The 18,552-nt window shown below is 42.5% G+C and overlaps 1 protein-coding gene across 1 annotated transcript in view; it reads left to right on the top strand.

The window, feature by feature from the left end:
• LOC118388808 (metabotropic glutamate receptor 2-like) overlaps positions 1-18,552 on the top strand; it is a 61,610-nt gene that overhangs the window by 39,593 nt on the left and 3,465 nt on the right. The window contains exons 3-10 of the mRNA XM_035778289.2: positions 11,466-11,735; positions 12,216-12,395; positions 12,586-12,976; positions 16,018-16,136; positions 16,243-16,407; positions 16,670-16,783; positions 16,893-17,324; positions 17,618-17,857. Coding sequence (XP_035634182.2) covers positions 11,466-11,735; positions 12,216-12,395; positions 12,586-12,976; positions 16,018-16,136; positions 16,243-16,407; positions 16,670-16,783; positions 16,893-17,324; positions 17,618-17,857 — 1,911 coding nt within the window. The remainder of the gene's footprint in view (positions 1-11,465; positions 11,736-12,215; positions 12,396-12,585; positions 12,977-16,017; positions 16,137-16,242; positions 16,408-16,669; positions 16,784-16,892; positions 17,325-17,617; positions 17,858-18,552) is intronic.

Raw genomic sequence — 18,552 nt, 5'->3', positions numbered from 1 at the left:
TTTTCGACCCCTTGATCAGCTCGCACTCTGAAAGTAAAGAAAATAGCTTATTTTTTTGTAGATATGAATCTCAATCTAAAGCAGCAGATGTCATTTTCAGGATACGTTAATACAACACAGAAAGTTTAAAAACATCTTAAGGATCTGGGTTCCGCTAGTTGGACATCTTCCGGTGAAACTGGAGGGTGCACAATTCAAAGAAATAATCATAAATATTAGTGATTTTAAAAATGTAGGCATATATAAGTGTCTTATATTGTCTGAAAGCTTAAATTCTTGTTAATCTAACTGCACTGTCCGATTTACAGTAGCTATTACAGTGAAAACATGCCATGCGATTGTTTGAGGACGGCGCCCCATATCAAAATATTTTTCCGGTGGCACAGGTTTCATATGTTCACATAAATATTCACTTACTTTTTGAAAATCTTCCTCTGATTTATCATCCGGGGGGTCCCAGCTATAACGTAGTGTCGTTTTGTTAGATAAGATCCTTCTTTATATCCCAAAAAGTCTGTTTAGTTGGCGCCATCGATTTGAGTTAATCCACTCGTTCAACTTGCAGTGAAAGGAATCCGAAAATCTACCCCTAAATTTTGTTTCAACAAGTCAAAATACATTTCTATTTACTCCTCAGATACCCTAAAATGTCATCAAACTGTAATATTTATTTTAGAAAGAAGTATGTTCAATAGGAAACCGATCAGGTGCGTAATGTCTTCATGGCGCGCAAACACAAATTTCCAAGACTGTCTTTCTACTAAAACTGATATTTCTTATTTGTTTTTGAAGTTACAAGCCTGAAACCTTGAACATAGAACATAGACTTGAACATAGACTGAGCCAAACATTTGGCTCTAAATTTGGAACAGTTGGGTCTATCAATTCAGGGGGAAAACATATATGAAAGAGAACATTCTCATCTACTGGAAAATACATTTTGGGAGGTTAAAATCATATATGTATTATCTTGATGTACTTACTGTACTTTATTTACTCTGAACAAAAATGGTGTAGGCTGAATTGAACATAAGGTAAGGGTTAAAATGGTTGCAAAGACAGGGAACCAATAAAAGCAAGTGTTTTTTTTATTTTACTAGGCAAGCCAGTTAAGAACAAATTCTTATTTACAATGACGGCCTACCCCGGCCAAAACCTAACATGGATTACGCTGGGCCAATTGTGCGATGCCCTATGGGACTCCCAATCACGGGCCAGTTTTGATACAGCCTGGAATTGAACCAGGGTCTGTAGTGATGCCTCTGGTGCTGAGATGCAGTGCCTTGGACTGTGGCGCCACTCGGGAGCCCACCGATTAGTATAATGAATGTTGGCTACAATATCTAACGTATTGATTGAGTTTGTCATTTGAACACCAAGATCAATTTATTCTAATTAACTTCAATTATGTGTTTTATTTTGTACTTTCTTTTTTAACTAGGCAAGTAAGTTTAGAACAAATTATTTTTTACAATGACAGCCTAGAAACAGTGGGTTAACTGCCTTGTTCAGGGGCAGAATGACAGATTTATTTACCTTGTCAGCTCAGGGATTCAATCTAGCAACCTTTCAGTTACTGGCCCAATGCTCTAACCACTAGGCTACCTGCCACCCCAGGTAGCCATCATGATATGTTAAAGTTTAGTTCTTTCAGTGGATTCATATTTCAGTCGACCCTCTGCTCCTGCTCTATATTCAGCTTGAAGGAGGACATGGAATGGACTTACGCTGTTGTCCAGAGGGATCATTGCATTGCGCCTGTCTAAATAGATAATATTTACTCCATTTCCTCTCTAGGGACAAAGTGTGCCTGCTTCTCCCCCAGGCCTGTGGTCTACAGGGTGTTTTAAATGGAACTGTCAGAGTCGGTTAAGATCAGGGTTAATTTCAGTTAACTCCATTGAGTTAGAAAGATAGCCCATCCCCTATCTTTGCCATGATCACGTCTGTGACAGCATGGGCAGCCCCATTGAGGTTTTTCTGGTAAGTGCGTCCTCTCTATCCGACTCTATGGTCAGTTTATAGAGGCACGCTCTCGGGAGACGCACTCCACAGTATGTTAGCGTTATACTCACCATACTAACTGGTCTATTTGGTCTCTCCAGCTTGTACAATGTCCGTCCACTTCGATGCGCTGACGTTTATTTATGCAACAGTGTCCTTGAAATGAAATACCCAGATATGTCTTGGACAAAATTGCTCAATCAGCTGTAAGCTCCCAGATGCCGTCCATGGGACTGAAGGAATGTTGTCTACAGTTTAGGCAATAAGCAGTACATTTATTTTGAATCTATTGTAAGTTAAGTCTTGTTTTTCTATTTCAGACACAAATGTCGAGACTTCTGTAGGATCATGCTCTTTAGCATCTCATACTGTGCATCTGATTGAAGACAGCACAATGTCCAATCATATCATACCACATAAACCACAATTGGGGCCACATATGTGCTCTGAAAAAGTAATCAGTGTCAGTGTTGTATAGAATTAGAGAACGAAAAAGGCCACATTATTTGCTTTGAAAAACATACAGCTGAAACACAGCATACAAATACTTGTATTTTATGTTCCACAGAACATTGTTTGTGTACGGATGTGCATGACGTATCAAATACTGGATTAATTTCCCTATTTAAAGATTAATATCTGGCTACTTAAATTCTCATGAGCTGGAAACTGGGAAGGGAATGAAGGCTGGTGAAAGAATGGGAATCTAAATGTGGATTAGTGTGAAGAGGAACTGTTAAATGAGCTCCAAGGGAATGGTAGGGCTATTGAACCCTCTAGGCATCGTGAGGTGCCTGGGAGACAGTGCTCGTTAGTTACAGTAGTGTTAGAACACACATTGGCACAAACTCAGAAACCCTGAGGCGGACAAGGAAAGCTGGAGAGATGGAGAACAACATAAAATAAAATGTCACATACAAGTGTTTCAGCAGATGTTATTGCAGGTGTAGCGAAATGCTTGTGTTTCTAGCTCTAACAGTGCAGTAATATCCAACAATTTCACAACAATACACACATCTAAAGTAAAGGAATGGAAATTAAGAATATATAAATATTTGGGCGAGCAATGTCAGAGCGGCATAGACTAGGATACAGTACAATAGGATAGAATACAGTATGTACATATGAGATGAGTAATGCAAAATATGTAAACATTATTAAAGTGACTAGAGTTCCGCTATTGAAGTGGCCAGTGATTTCAAGTCTATGTAAATAGGGCAGCAGCCTCTAATTTGCTAGTGATGGCTATTTAACAGTCTGATGGCCTTGAGATAGAAGCTGTGTTTCAGTCTATCGCTCCCAGCTTTGATGTACCTGTACTAACCTCGCCTTCTGGATGAAAGCGGGGTGAACAGGCAGTGGCTTGGGTGGTTGTTGTCTTTTTGACCTTCCTGTGACATCGGGGGCTGTAGGTGTCCTGGTGAACAGGTAGTTTGCCCCCGGTGATGCATTCGGTAGACTGCACCACCCTCTGAAGAGCCCTGCTGTTGCGGGTGGTGCAGTTGCTACACCAGGCAGTGATACAGCCCAACAGGATGCTCTCAATTGTGCATCTGTAAAAGTTTGTGAGGGTTTTCGGTGCCAAGTCTGTGTGGGTGGAACATTTCAGTTTGTCAGTGATATGTACGCTGAGGAACTTGAAGCTTTCTACCTTCTCCACTGCGGTCCCGTCATTGTCGATAGGGGGGGTACTCACTCTGCTGTTTTCTTAAGTCCACGATCAGCTCATTTGTTTTGTTGAACGTTGGGTGACAAGTTATTTTCCTGGCAAAACACTTGCAGGGCTCTCACTTCCGGCTTGTAGGCTGCCTCATCATTGTTAGTAATTAAGCCTACTACTGTTGTGTCATCTGCAAACTTGATGATTGAGTTGGAGGCGTGCATGGCCACACAGTCATGGGTGGACAGGAAGTACAGGAGGGGGCTGTGCACGCATCCTTGTGGGGCCCCAGTGTTGAGGATCAGTGAATTTGGAGGTGTTTTTCCTACCTTCACCACCTGGTGTTGAATGCTGAGCTATAGTCAATGAACAGCATTCTTACATAGGTATTCCTCTTGTCCAGATGGGATAAGGCAGTGTGCAGTGCGATGGCGATTGCATCGTCTGTGGATCTATTAAGACGGTAAGCAACTTGAAGTGGGTCTAGGGTGTCAGGTAAGATAGAGGTGATATGATCCTTGACTAGCCTCTCAAAGCACTTCATGATGACAGAAGTGTGCTATGCTGCGATAGTCATTTAGTTCCATTAGCTTAGCTTTGCTTTCTTGGGTACAGGAAACAATGGTGGCCATCTTGAAGAATGTGGGGGCAGCAGACTGGGATAGGGAGAGTTTGAATATGTAGATAAACACTCCAGCCATCTGGTCTGTGCATGCTCTGAGGACAATGCTTGGGATGCCGTCTGGGCCGGCAGCCTTGCGGGGGTTAACACGCTTAAATGTCTTACTCACGTCAGCCACAGAGAAGGAGAGACCACAGTCCTTGGTAGCGGGCAGCATCGGTGGCACTGTGTTATCCTCAAAGCGGGCGAAGAAGGTGTTTAGTTTGTCCGGGAAACAAGACATCAGTGTCAAAGTGTGGCTGTTTTTCCCTTTGTAGTCTGTTATTGTCTGTAGACCCTGCCACAGATGTCTTGTGTCTGGGACGTTGAATTGTGACTCCACTTTGTCCTTATACTGAAGTTTTGCCTGTTATATTTCCTTACGGAGGGAATAATAAAGTGGCGTGCCGTGGGCCTGGGGCCTGGGCCTTCAGTGAGGTCCTACACAGTCCCACCCGAATTAATCCACCTCTTATTACCATCATTATGATGCCATGGCTCTAGACACTATACATTTAGACAGAAACGCAGTATAACCAGGCGTTGCTTCACCTTGAAATTGACATTTTATTCAGAGATTTGCAGGGTAAGAGTACAATACAGTAAGTACAGTTCAACTAATAGGCAAGAACATAGTCGAGTGCAACAGAGTTATATTAATATTCTTCTTCTATCCATTTCTGGTCCACAAACTTTGAGCTTTAAGTCCCCCCCCAAAAAAATACAGTTCCTGTTTACCCAAAAACATGACACAATCAATGAGTCTTTTCAATATTTCCCTATTTTTCTTCACCTTTTCATTGTGCAGCTCTGTTGCCCTGCGCGCTTGTTCGTTGAGCTGTAGATCCACTCGGGTGTCCCTAAAGGTTTCAAAAGCACCATTGCTTTTAAGTGGCCAGCCGTACTTTGGTGTCTCGTTGCTGCCTTGGTTAGACAACTCAAGTTTGCAAAGCCAGTGTGGCTCCAAACACCAAATCGATCACTTGCAAATAATAGGCATTCCCAGCAGTACAGTTTGCAGTGTTCCTCGGGGCCTGTGAGCTATTGATAGCGCTCGAAGTTGGAACTTTGAAAGTGGCGAACGAACCCCTTTCCCGCCTGTGACAGGCTTTGTAGCGTCGGCGTCGGGCAACCTCTCCTTACAATGTCTAACTTTTCTTGAAAAGTTTGTCTTGAGAATGGCGTTATAATTATATCCTCGACCAAATTGATATCTTCTCCTCCTTCCGCCATTGTGGGTTGAAAAAACAGCTTAGTAGTATGCAAATGAATTTGTTTATCAAATTCAGTTTCCTAGTTCTGAGGTTCTGCATAGACCTGCCCATAGGACTTGCCTCTCAATATTGGTAATCCAATCAAAAGACGTGCACGCACTACGCCTGCTAGCTGGCTCCTGTGTAACACTGGAGCCAGCCAGCAGGCGTACAATAGCCAACTCTAAAGCTGATTGGTTGACACTAGATTTTCATTTCCATTCACTTTAAACCACAGGCGCCCGCACTGTTGATTCTGAAGGCCTGAGGGCAGATTTTAGACCCCTGGCAACACATGATGGCTGAATATGATTGGATAAAGGATCTAACATAAAGACCAGCTCTCCAAATCTCAACCTGGGGCTGGAAGCAGTGCAACCAAGAGGAAAGCTATGAAATGAAGAGTATAACTCTTACTCTGGGGAATAATTTAATACATATTTGTGGGAAAATATATTAAAAAATATATTTATATTCTGCCAGCAGCAGCAAAAATATATATATTCTGCCAGCCAGCAGAGAAGGCCTTGCTGGCCCTGACGGCCCACCACTGGAATAATTACACTGTTTGTATTCGGCCATATTCCCAGTCATCTTGCCATGGTTAAATGTGATGGTTCACGGTTTCAGTTTTGCGCGAATGCTGCCATCTAATCATGGTTTCTGGTTAGCGTAGGTTTTAATAGTCACAGTGGGTACAAAATCTCCTATAGACTTCCTGATAAACTCAGTCACCGTATCAGTGTATTCGTCGATATAACCTCGGAGGCTTCCCGGAACATATCCCAGTCCGTGTGATCAAAACAATCTTGAAGTGAGGATTCTGATTGGTCAGACCAGCGTTGAATAGTCCTTAGCACGGCTACTTCCTGTTTGAGTTTCTGCCTATCAGAAGGGAGGAGCAAAATGCAGTCATGATCAGATTTGCTGAAGGAAGGGCGGGGGAGGGCCTTATAGACATCCCAGAAGTTGGAGTAGCAGTGGTCTAGTGTTTTAGCAGTGTGAGTACCACAGTCAATGTGTTATTCGAACTTCGGCAGCGTTTTTCTCAAATTTACTTTGTTAAAAATCCCCAGCTACAATAAAAGCGGCCTCAGGATATGTGGTTTCCAGTTTGCATAAAGTCCAGTGAAGTTCTTTGAGGGCCGTCATGGTATTAACCTCGGTATTAACCTTGAGGGGGAATATACACGGCTGCAACTATAACTGAAGATAATTCTCTCGGGAGGTAATACGGTCAGCATTTGATTGTGAGTTATTCTCGGTCGGGTGAACAAAAGGACTTGGGTATGTTATCACAATCTCACCAGAGTAGTTAATCATGAAACATATACCCCCACCCTTCTTCTTCCTAGAGAGATATTTTTCCTGTCTGCTCGATGAACTGAGAATCCAACTGGCTGTATGGACTCACAGTATATCCCGAGAGAGCCATGTTTCCGTGAAACAGAGTATGATACAATCCCGGATGTCTCTTTGGAAGGAAATCCTCGCCCTGAGCTCGTCAACTTTATTATCCAGAGACAGAAAATGTGCGAGTAATATACTTGGAAGCTGTGGGTGGTGTGTGCGCCTCCTTAGTCAGACTAGAAGACCACTACCTCTCCTCCGCCGGCAGTGTTTTGGATTAGCGTCTGGAATCAGTTCAATTGCCCTGGGGTACGAACAAAAAAAGGAAAGTTCTATTCCAGGTCGTAATGCTGGTAATGCTGGTGAGTTACTGCTTCTCGGATGTCCAAAAGTTCTTCCCGGCTGTATGTAACAACACACAACAAAAATCTGGGCTAATAATGTAAGAAATAACACGTAAAAAAAAAAAAATACTGCACAGTTTCCTAAGAGCTAGAAGCATGGCAGCCCTCTCTGTCGACATCGTTTTTCTTGCTGAAAGGAAGAGGATTTTTGCTACCATTCTCTTGTGGACAATGTGGCACTCAATAAAAAAAGGGCAACATAGACGTACATCAACCACTAAACATACACATGCTTCTTGTGACAATGATTACAATTTCAAATGCTCATTCAACATGATCTGCTGTCAGAGTGGTGCATCACACATAGTAATGTCCCCCGTTGTTCTCAGCAGAATACACTTTCCCTAGCGCCCACACTGTAGATCAATAGATCTTGTTCAAGTTATTTGGGGCATAATGAGTTTATGGTGTCAGAATATTGACTGTGGATTCCAACACACACACACGCACACACACACACACACACACACACACACACACACACACACACACACACACACACACACACACACACACACACACACACACACACACACACACACACACACACACACACACACACCTCAGTCTGTCTTTCTGGGGGCTTGACTGTAATCTGGCCCAGCTTTAAGCTGCTGGGCAAATGGCAAAACAAGCATCTAATGTTCTTATCTCAATGATGGTTTTGTTGTTGTTATCATATAATTTAACAGATATGGCTGTTATCCACTTATGGCTCCTGCTCCAGGTAATGTGGATAGCTGACATGATAAACAGGGTTAGAGATATGTGAAAGGGGCATTGGCTGGAGGCCTCTTCATCTCACCAATGCAAGTCAAATCCTAAGGTAGGCTCCTGATAGACAGCAGACGCTGTAACGGTTGTCGTCTGGAGAAAGAGAGGACCAAGGTGCAGCGTGGTAAGTATTCATTGTAATATAATAAAGAAGGAATACTGAAAAAGAAAAAATACACGACAAACAAACAGTCCTGGACGGTGCAATAAAACACAGAACAGAAAATAAACAGCCACGAAACACAGGTGGAAAAAGGCTACCTAAGTATGATTCTCAGAGACAACTAACGACACCTGCCTCTGATTGAGAACCATACCAGGCCAAACTCAAAAACCAACATAGAAAAACGAACATAGACAACTAATGCCCTGACCATACTAAAACAAAGACCTAAATAAAAGAACTAAGGTCAGAACGTGACAGAAGCTGTTTTAAAGAAGCTCCTCTGAGTAATACTGATACAGTAGAAATAGGCATTTTTGGACTGGGGCTGCAGAGATAAAGAGATCAACATTTTTGGACAGCAGAAGATTTATTAGATATATATATATATTTATGCTTCCCAAATTGCACCCTTTCCCCTATATAGTGCACAACTTCTGACTAGAGCCACCATATATGGAATAGGGTGCCATTTAAGACACAACTATAGACACATTTGGACTGGGGCTGCACAGTTGATATGACTCCCTGATAAATTAGCTCTGAAAACAGAGCACATGTTGTGCTGCAGTGGTTTTGTTAATTTCCTTTAAAGCTTCAATAGGTAACTTTTTGGACGACTTGATCACATTTACATAGAAATGAGAGTTATAGATATGTCATTTGCTTTGAAAACAAGTCTAAGAAGCGAAATAGCTGTTCTATGTGCTCTGTTTCTATGCTTCCCATTCTGAAGTTTGATTATGTGTATTTTACTTTCAGTTTTGTACACCAGCTTATATATATATATATATATACACCCTACCGTTCAGAAGTTTGGGGTCACTTAGAAATGCCCTTGTTTTTGAAAGAAAATGTTTTTTTTTTTTGTTCTGAGAAATGAAGGCTATTCCATGCAAGAAATTGCCATTAAACTGAAGATCTCGTACAACGCTGTGTACTACTCCATTCACAGAACAGAGCAAACTGGCCCTAACCAGAATAGAAAGAGGAGTGGGAGGCCCCGGTGCATAACTGAGCAAGAGGACAAGTACATAAGAGTGTCTAGTTTGAGAAACAGACACCTCACAAGTCTTCAACTGGCAGCTTCCTTAAATAGTACCCACCCAACACCAGTCCCAACGTCAACAATGAAGAGGCGTCTCCGGGATGCTGGTCTTCTAGGCAGAGTTGCGAAGAAAAAGACATATCTCAGACTAGCCAAAGAACACAGACACTGGACAGAGGAAGATTGGGAGAAAAAAAATCTAAGTTTGAGGTGTTTGGATCACAAAGAATAAAATTTGTGAGACACAGGAATTATTTTAAAGATGCTGGAGGAGTGCTTGACGCCATCTGTCAAGCATGGTGGATGAAATGTGATGGTCGAGGGGTGCTTTGGTGCTGGTAAAGTGGGAGATTTGTACAGAGTAAAAGGGATCTTGAAGAAGGAAGGCTATCATTCCATTTTACAACACCATGCCATACCCTGTGGACGGCACTTAATTTGGAGCAAATTTTCTCCTACAACAGGACAATGACCCAAAGCATAGCTCCAAACTATGCAATACCTATTTAAGGAAGAAGCAGTCAGCTGTTATTCTGTCTATAATGGAGTGGTCAACCCTATTGAGCTGTTGTTGGAGTAGCTTGACCATATGGTACGTAAGAATTGCCCATCAAGCCAATCCAACTTGTGGGAGGTGCTTCAGGAAGCATGGGGTGAAATCACTTCAGATTACCTCAACAAATTCACAACTAGAATGCCCAATGTCTGCAAGGCTGTAATTTCTGCAAATGGAGAATTCTTTGACGAAAGCAAAGTTTGAAAGACACAAATATTTTTTCAATTAAAAATCATTATTTATAACCATGTCAACATCTTGACTATATTTCCTATTGATTTTGCATCTCATTTCATGTATGTTTTCATGGAAAACTAGGACATTTCTAAGTGACCCCAAACGTTTGAACGGTAGTATACACTTGTATATATACAGCTGGTTGGAAGTTTACATACACCTTAGCAAACTACATTTAAACTCAGTTTTTCACATTTCCTGACATTTTATCGGAGTAAAAATTCCCTATCTTAGGTCAGTTAGGATCACCACTTTAGTTGAAGAATGTGAAATGTCAGAATAATAGAGAGAATGATTTATTTCAGCTTTTATTTCTTTCATCACATTCCCAGTGGTTCAGAAGTTTACATACACACAATTAGTATTTGGTAGCATTGCCTGTAAATTGTTAAACTTGGGTCAAATGTTTTGTATAAGTTGGGGGAATTTTGGCCCATTCCTCCTGACAGAGGAGGCTTTTGCAGTTCTACCTACAACTGTTCTATAGGATTGAGGTCAGGGCTTTGTGATGGCCACTTCAATACCTTGACTGTGTTGTCCTTAAGCCATTTTGCCGCAACTTTGGAAGTATGTTTGGGGTCATTGTCCATTTGGAAGACCCATTTGCGACCAAGCGTTAACTTCCTGACTGACTGACTCAAATGACGTCAATTAGCCTATCAGAAGATTCTAAAGCCATGACATTTTCTGGAATTTTCCAAGCTGTTTAAAGGCACAGTCAACTTAGTGTATGTAAACCTCTGACCCACTGGAATTGTGATACAGTGAATTATAAGTGAAATAATCTGTCTGTAAACAGTTGTTGGAACAATTTGTTGTGTCATGCACAAAGTACATGTCCAAACCGACTTGCCAAAACTATAGTTTGTTAACAAGAAATTTGTGGAGTGGTTTTAATGAGTTTTATGACTCCAACCTAAGTGTATGTAAACTTCCGAATTCAACTGCATATATAAATGATGTGCCGGTTGAGATCACCTAACCCACGGCGGGAACTGTGTATTGTCACATCCAAGCATACACAAGCTGCAGCCATTGTCACTGTGAGAATAATTTACATGATAAATATGGTGATTATAGTTCATTTGAATTTTAGATGAGGATAAAGCTCTCTTGGGCCTTTTTCAACAGTAAGTGTAGGTGGTAAATGTCTGGAACTAGCTGACATAGTTTCGCCGTCCCCCCCCCCCTCTCTCTGTATAGGTGGCCAACCTCTTCCAGTAGTGGAAATGGCGAGATCATTCAATTATTATTAGATTAGAATTTTAGATTAGATGGGAGATGATTGCAGTATGTTAATTGTCTGAGACTAACTGGCATGGTTTATCACTCTCCCTCCCTACTTCCCACCCCAGGTTGCCAACCTCCTGCGCCTCTTCCAGATCCCTCAGATCAGCTACGCCTCCACCAGCGCCAAACTCAGTGACAAGTCTCGCTATGACTACTTCGCCCGCACCGTGCCGCCAGACTTCTACCAGGCCAAGGCCATCGCCGAGATCCTGCGTTACTTCAACTGGACCTACGTGTCCACTGTGGCATCCGAGGGCGATTACGGTGAGACAGGCATCGATGCCTTCCAGCAGGAGGCCCGCGCCCGCCAGATCTGCATCGCCACCTCGGCCAAGGTCAGCCAGTTGTTGTTTGTTTGTTTGTTTGTTTGTTTGTTTGTTGTTATTTCCACTTTCACAGTGAAAATAATTCATCATTACAAAGGTTTCATACTGTAGCAATAAAGGGGTCAAGGGGTTCAGAAATCTTGACGTAATGGTTAAGGTGTTGGTTTAAGAGTCTATGGACCCGGGTTAGAATCCAAATCTGGGTTACCCACCGATTCCGCTACAATAATATTGCATGGTATTAAATTACATTTGATCACGGGTTGACAACAATGGGGTTTCTAAAGGCAGAGATCCCATTCACTGTAAACACTGCAGCTCAATTGGAAATTGGCTTTAAAAGCTGATTTGTAGACATCCCACGATCAGATTAAAACCTGACATTGGTTGATTCCATTTAGAATAGTGTTGTATCTTTTGCTGCCTTGTTGTTATAGACTATGTCTTATTCGAGCACATGATGATTCAAAGCTGGTGCATAATCAACAGGTGAGCCGCTCGATGAACCGTTACAGCTTCGACCAGGTGATCCGCTCGCTGCAGCAGAAGTCCAATGCCAAGGTGGTCATTCTGTTCACACGCAGTGAGGATGCCAGGGAGTTGCTTGTGGCTGCCGCTCGCATGAACGTCACCTTCATCTGGGTGGCCAGCGACGGCTGGGGGGCGCAGGTAGGGCCTTGGCCTCCGTTCAAAATTTCCTAACAGTCAAAATCGACTCTTTCACAATTAAGAAATACATTCCTTTATAAGAATGATTTCCATCATTTTACCTTTGTTTACCATGAAATGTAATGTTTTGCGATTTTGATAAAGGGTGTATTTTCATTCCAATTACTGAGAAAATGTGAATGATTTGCAGGAGAGTGTTGTGAGGGGAAGTGAGACAGCAGCCGACGGGGCCTTCACCATCGAGCTGGCCTCCTATCCCATCCGGGAGTTTGCCGACTACTTCACCAAGCTGAACCCCTACACTAACACAAGGAACCCCTGGTTTAGAGAATTCTGGGAGCACCGCTTCGACTGTAGTCTTACAGAGCCTGGTTGTAGCGAACACAGTCTGCGGGACGGCAAGTTTGAGCAGGAGTCCAAGATCATGTTTGTAGTGAACGCAGTGTATGCTATGGCTCATGCTCTACATAATATGAGGCAGGCAGTTTGCCCACTCAATGCAACCAAGATCTGTGATGCCATGAAGCCAGGCACCGGGAAGAGGTTCTATAGGGATTTCATCCTCAAGGCCAAGTTCGATGGTGAGTGAAGCAGTCTTAACAATAGAAATATAACTCCCAGAAGGGGATATCCCCATTTAAGTAAATGTTCCACGATGGGTGGACCGGACCGGAGGCTATATGCAGTGCATCCAATTCTGCGGGTAATGTAATAAAATGTGTATGGTCTTAACAGCCGTATAAGGTCAGGTGACTTGATTACGGGCTGTAATCACAATGTTAGCCTATATGCACCCTTCATTCACTGCACAGGTTTAGATATACAGTACCAGTCAAAGATTTGGACAGACCTACTCATTCCAGAGTGTTTCTCAATTTTTTACTATTTTCTACATTGTAGAATGATAGTGAAGACATTGAAATGAATAAATAACACATATGGAAACATGTAGTAACTAACAAAGTGTTAAACAAATCTAAATCTATTTTATATTTGAGATTCTTCAAAGTTTGCTTCGATGAAAACTTGGCACACTCTTGGCATTCTCTCAACCAGCTTCATGAGGTAGTCACCTGGAATGCATTTCAATTAACAGGAGTGCCTTGTTAAAAGTTAATTTGTGGAATTTATTTCCTTCTTAATGCATTTCAGCCAATCAGTTGTGTTGTGACAAGGTAGGGGTGGTATACAGAAGATAGCCCTATTTGATAAAAGATCAAGTCCATGTTATGGCAAGAACATCTCAAATAAGCAAAGAGAAATGACAGTCCATCATTACTTTAAGGCATGAAGGTCAGTCAATACGGAAAATTTCAAGAACTTTTCAAGTTTCTTCAAGTGCAGTTGCAAAATTCATCAAGCTCTATAATGAAATTGGCTCTCATGAGGACCACCACAAGAAAGGAAGACCCAGAGTTACCTCTGCTGCAGAGGACAAGTTCACCTCAGATTGCGACCCAAATACATGCTTCACAGAGTAATAGACACATCTCAACATCAACTGTTCAGAGGAGACCGTGCGAATCAGGCCTTCATGGTCGAATTGCTGCAAAGAAACCACTACTAAAGGACACCAATAAGAGACTTGCATGGGCCAGTCTGGCCTTTGATCTGATGATGCCAAATGTAAGATTTTTAGTTCCAACCGGTGTGTCTTTTTGAGACGCAGAGTAGGTGAACGGGTGATCTCCACAAGTGTGGTTCCCACCGTGAAGCATAGAGGAGGTGGAGGTGTGATGGTGTGGGGTTGCTTTGCTGGTGACAATGTCAGTGATTTATTTAGAATTCAAGGCACACTTAACCAGCATGGCTACCACAGCATTCTGCAGCGATACGCCATCCCATCTGGTTTGTACTTAGTAGGACTATCATTTGTTTTTCAACAGTACAATGACCCAACACACCTCCAGGCTGTATAAGAGCAATTTGACCAAGAAGGAGAGTGATGGACTGCTGCATCAGATGACCTGGCTTCCACAATCCCCTGACCTCAACCCAATTGAGATGGTTTGGGATGATTTGGACCACAGAGTGGAGAAAAAGCAGCTCAGCATATGTGGAAACTCTTTCAAGACAGTTGGAAACGCATTCCAGGCTAATCTAGTTGAGAGAATGCCAAGACTGTGCATAGCTGTCATCAAGGCAAAGGGTGGCTACTTTGAAGAATCTAAAATATATTTTGATTTGTTTAACACTTTTTTGATTACTACATGATTCCATATGTGTTATTTCATAGTTTCGATGTATTCACAATTATTCTACAATGTAGAAAATGTTAAAAATAAAGAAAAACCCTTGAATGAGTAGGCGTGTCCAAACGTTTGGCTCGTACTGTAAACTATTGTTAAACTGTATCTGTACACCACCTGACCAAAAGTATGTGGACACTAGCTCATCAAACATCGCATTCCAAAATCATGGCCATTAATATGGAGTTGGTCCCCCCTTTGCTGCTATAACAGCCTCCACTCTTCTGGGAAGGTGTTCCACTAGATGTTGAAACATTGCTGCGGGGACTTGCTTCCATTCAGCCACAAGAGCATTAATGAGGTAGGGTACTGATGTTGGCCGATTAGGCCTCGCAGTTGGCGATTCACTTCATCCCAAAGGTGTTAGAAGGGATTGAGGTCAGGGCTCTGTGCAGCGAAGTCAAGTTCTTCCACACCGATCTCGACAAACCATTTCTGTAGGAACCTTGCTTTGTACACAGGGGCATTGTCATGCTGAAACTGGAAAGGGCCTTCCCCAAACTAGACATTTCCACTTCACTATAACAGAGCTTACAGTTGACTGGGGCAGCTCTAGCAGGGCTGGAATTTGATGAACTGCTTGTTGGAAAGGTGGCATGCTATGACACTGCCACGTTGAGAGTAACTGAGCTCTTCAGTAAAGGCCATTCTACTACCAATGTTTATGTATGGAGATTGCATGGGTGTGTGCTTGATTTTATACACCTGTCAGCAACAGGTGTGGCTAAAATAGCCAAATCCAGTCATTTGAAGGAGTGTCCACATACATTTGTATATATATAATGTACCATTCATGTCATCAGAAAGAATACATTTAATCTATTCTTACATTTCTTATTTTCAATGTGACAACACAGAATGTAAGAACAGACCGGAAGCAGCTCAGAATCACATAGTAATCCTGTTATTACCTGAGCTGTGAATGATGTCTAATTATAATTGAGTATTACATGTTTTATTTAATCATCAATATTGGTACATTGGGGCAATTTGAAACAAATGCAGATCTGAATTGACCGTGAGATTGGTTTCGCAGTGTATGTTTGTGTCCCTGTTGAAAAGGGTTTGGTGATGATTTGATTTGCAGTGGGACCAGTAACGAATAGGGACTCAGTAAGATGCGTAGTTAGAGTAAGCAAACAGTGTGCACTATTTTGAGAAGATGCCTCATGAATATATGTTGCATTGAATAAACGAATTAAAAAGCAAATGGATAGGATAAAGGAAACATTGACATCTCAATTGTGATTTCTTTGTGAGAAAACTAGATGACTAGAGACTCATATTAAAACTCAATATCTAACTAAAATGGAGAGTTCTTCTTTCTTCTGAAATGTCATCATTGATATACAGTATTTCTGTTTCCCCCTCAGCTCCCTTCAGACCTGCCGACACAGAGAACATTGTGCGTTTTGACGCCTACGGGGACAGTCTGGGCCGCTACAACATCTTTCACTATCACAAACAGGATGATAAATACGTGTATAGGAAGGTATGTAGCTCTTCATCCAGGAGTGCTGAACCACGGCTGACCCCGTGTGTGTGTCTGGGGATGGGAAAAAGGAAGAAGAATAAAGTATCTCTCCTTTCCTCTTCAGGTGGGTTACTGGGCCCAGGGCCTGATCCTGAATACCAGCCAGGTGCCATGGAGGGGCCCAGCCGGAGTGCCCCCCACCTCCCAGTGCAGTGATCCTTGCAGGAAGAACGAGGTGAAGAGCATGCAGCCTGGAGATGTGTGCTGCTGGATCTGCATCCCCTGCCAGGTAATACATCCACAAGCAAGGAGAGATTCATTTATTTTTTCATTGTATCGTTTATCCTCCGATAGTCAGCAGCTCTCTTTGAGGGTGTGTTTCCGCCCGGCGCCATTCATTTCTGCCGGTTGAATATGCACTACCTTTTTTGGGTGGGGTTAGGATGAAGGTTACATTTAGGGCTAGGGTAAGTGGATAGTAAGTTGAAATATTGTTGATAGTTAGTTAAACATCTACAGAACATCTACAAACTATCTATTTCCCCTGCCAGCCCTACCAGTACCTGCTGGATGAGTTCACCTGTGCAGACTGCAGCTTCGGACAGTGGCCCCAGGCCAACCTAACAGGCTGCTTCGACCTCCCAGAGGAGTACATCCACTGGGAGGTATTGTCACTGTTTTACCTTATTTTTCTCCTCTTTTTAAAATATGTGTCTGAGTTTTGAGACATTTAAGTGTGAAATAACACTTTAAATAAACCTTCATTTGATTTAGGATGCCTGGGCTATTGGGCCCGTCACCATCTCCTGCCTGGGCATGTTGTGTACCCTTTCCGTGGTGGGCCTGTTCTTCAAGAACAATGACACCCCTGTGGTCAAAGCCAGCGGCCGGGAGCTGTCCTATATCCTCCTACTCGGAGTCCTAATGTGCTACAGCATGACCTTCATCTACATCGCCAAGCCCTCGATGGCCGTGTGTACCCTACGTCGACTAGGCCTGGGAACCTCCTTCGCTGTGTGCTACTCGGCACTGCTCACTAAGACCAACCGCATCGCGAGGATCTTCAGCGGGGTGAAGGACGGGGCCACACGGCCACGGTTCATCAGCCCAGCCTCCCAGGTGGCCATCTGCGGCGGACTTATCTCCTGTCAGCTCCTGGTGGCTGTGGTCTGGCTCCTGGTGGAGATGCCTGGCGTCAGGAAGGAGGTGGGCGTAACAGAGTTGGATTCCTAACATCACTCCCTAGCCTGAAATGTTTCCACACTAGCTATCAACTCATTAGCTTTTGTCAAATGGGGGGGTCATGTATGTTTGCAGAGCAGATGATCCCTGGTTCCAGCCCAGTGAGGGTCAGGGAAGAAAGCTATACTGTTAATGAAGCACAGTGATATTATTGCCCATCACATGATCATAGAAATATATAATAATATTCTATATTAATATACTGTATACACTACTCTATTTCCTAATATGGTTCTGTTCTATTTAATTATATGGAGGTGAGCCCCGAAAGGAGAGATATAGTCACCCTGAAGTGCAACAGCAAGGACTCCAGCATGCTGGCCGCTCTTGCCTACAACTGCGTCCTAATCGTCCTCTGCACAGTCTACGCCTTTAAGACCAGGAAGTGTCCAGAGAACTTTAATGAGGCCAAGTTCATTGGGTTCACCATGTACACCACCTGTATCATCTGGCTGGCCTTCCAACCCATCTTCTACGTCACAGCCAGCGACTACAGGGTGAGTGGTAAAAATATACTCCAATTAGGGTTGTAGAATGATGGTAACTTTACCAAAATGTCTAGATTTTCCAGAAATCTTGGTTGGAGGGTTCCAGATTTCCCCTTCTGATTCTGGGAATATTCTAACCAGGACTTCTGGACAATCTGGGAATTTGGAGAAAGTTACTGGAATTTTACAACCCCAAGTCCAATATATTGTAATGAATTGACGGAGTAGAACGAGGTAATTGTACCTATCAACACTAGGGACATTACGATATTAATGACAAGGTGGGTATATTTTCATTATTAAAGAAATCTATAAGTCTTTGAATGTGTCTTTAATGTACCAATGGATCTAGGTGACATACTGTACATTAATTCCTTTTGATCATCATCATCATCATCATTTTGATCAAATTACCTTCCTTATCTAATCTAAAACTCCAGTATTGCCATTTATATACATTACATTCTGATTTGAAAATAATGCTTTTTTTTCTCCCTTCTAACATCGACAATGAAATTGTGCAGGAGATTTCCCCCAGGGAATTTAGATAGGAAAACTCTTCCCATTGGGCAAAAACTGGTTGAATCAATGTTTCCACGTCATTTCAACCCAAACATTCTATATGATAACGTTGAATCAAGGTGAAAAACTGATTGGATTTGAAAAAAGTCATCAACGTAAGGGACCTTCGTATTTTGAACCTA

Source organism: Oncorhynchus keta, chromosome 10 (genome assembly GCF_023373465.1).
Source record: "Oncorhynchus keta strain PuntledgeMale-10-30-2019 chromosome 10, Oket_V2, whole genome shotgun sequence".
In the NCBI taxonomy this organism is placed as follows: Eukaryota; Metazoa; Chordata; class Actinopteri; order Salmoniformes; family Salmonidae; genus Oncorhynchus; species Oncorhynchus keta.
This window is presented reverse-complemented; position numbering and strand designations above follow the sequence as displayed.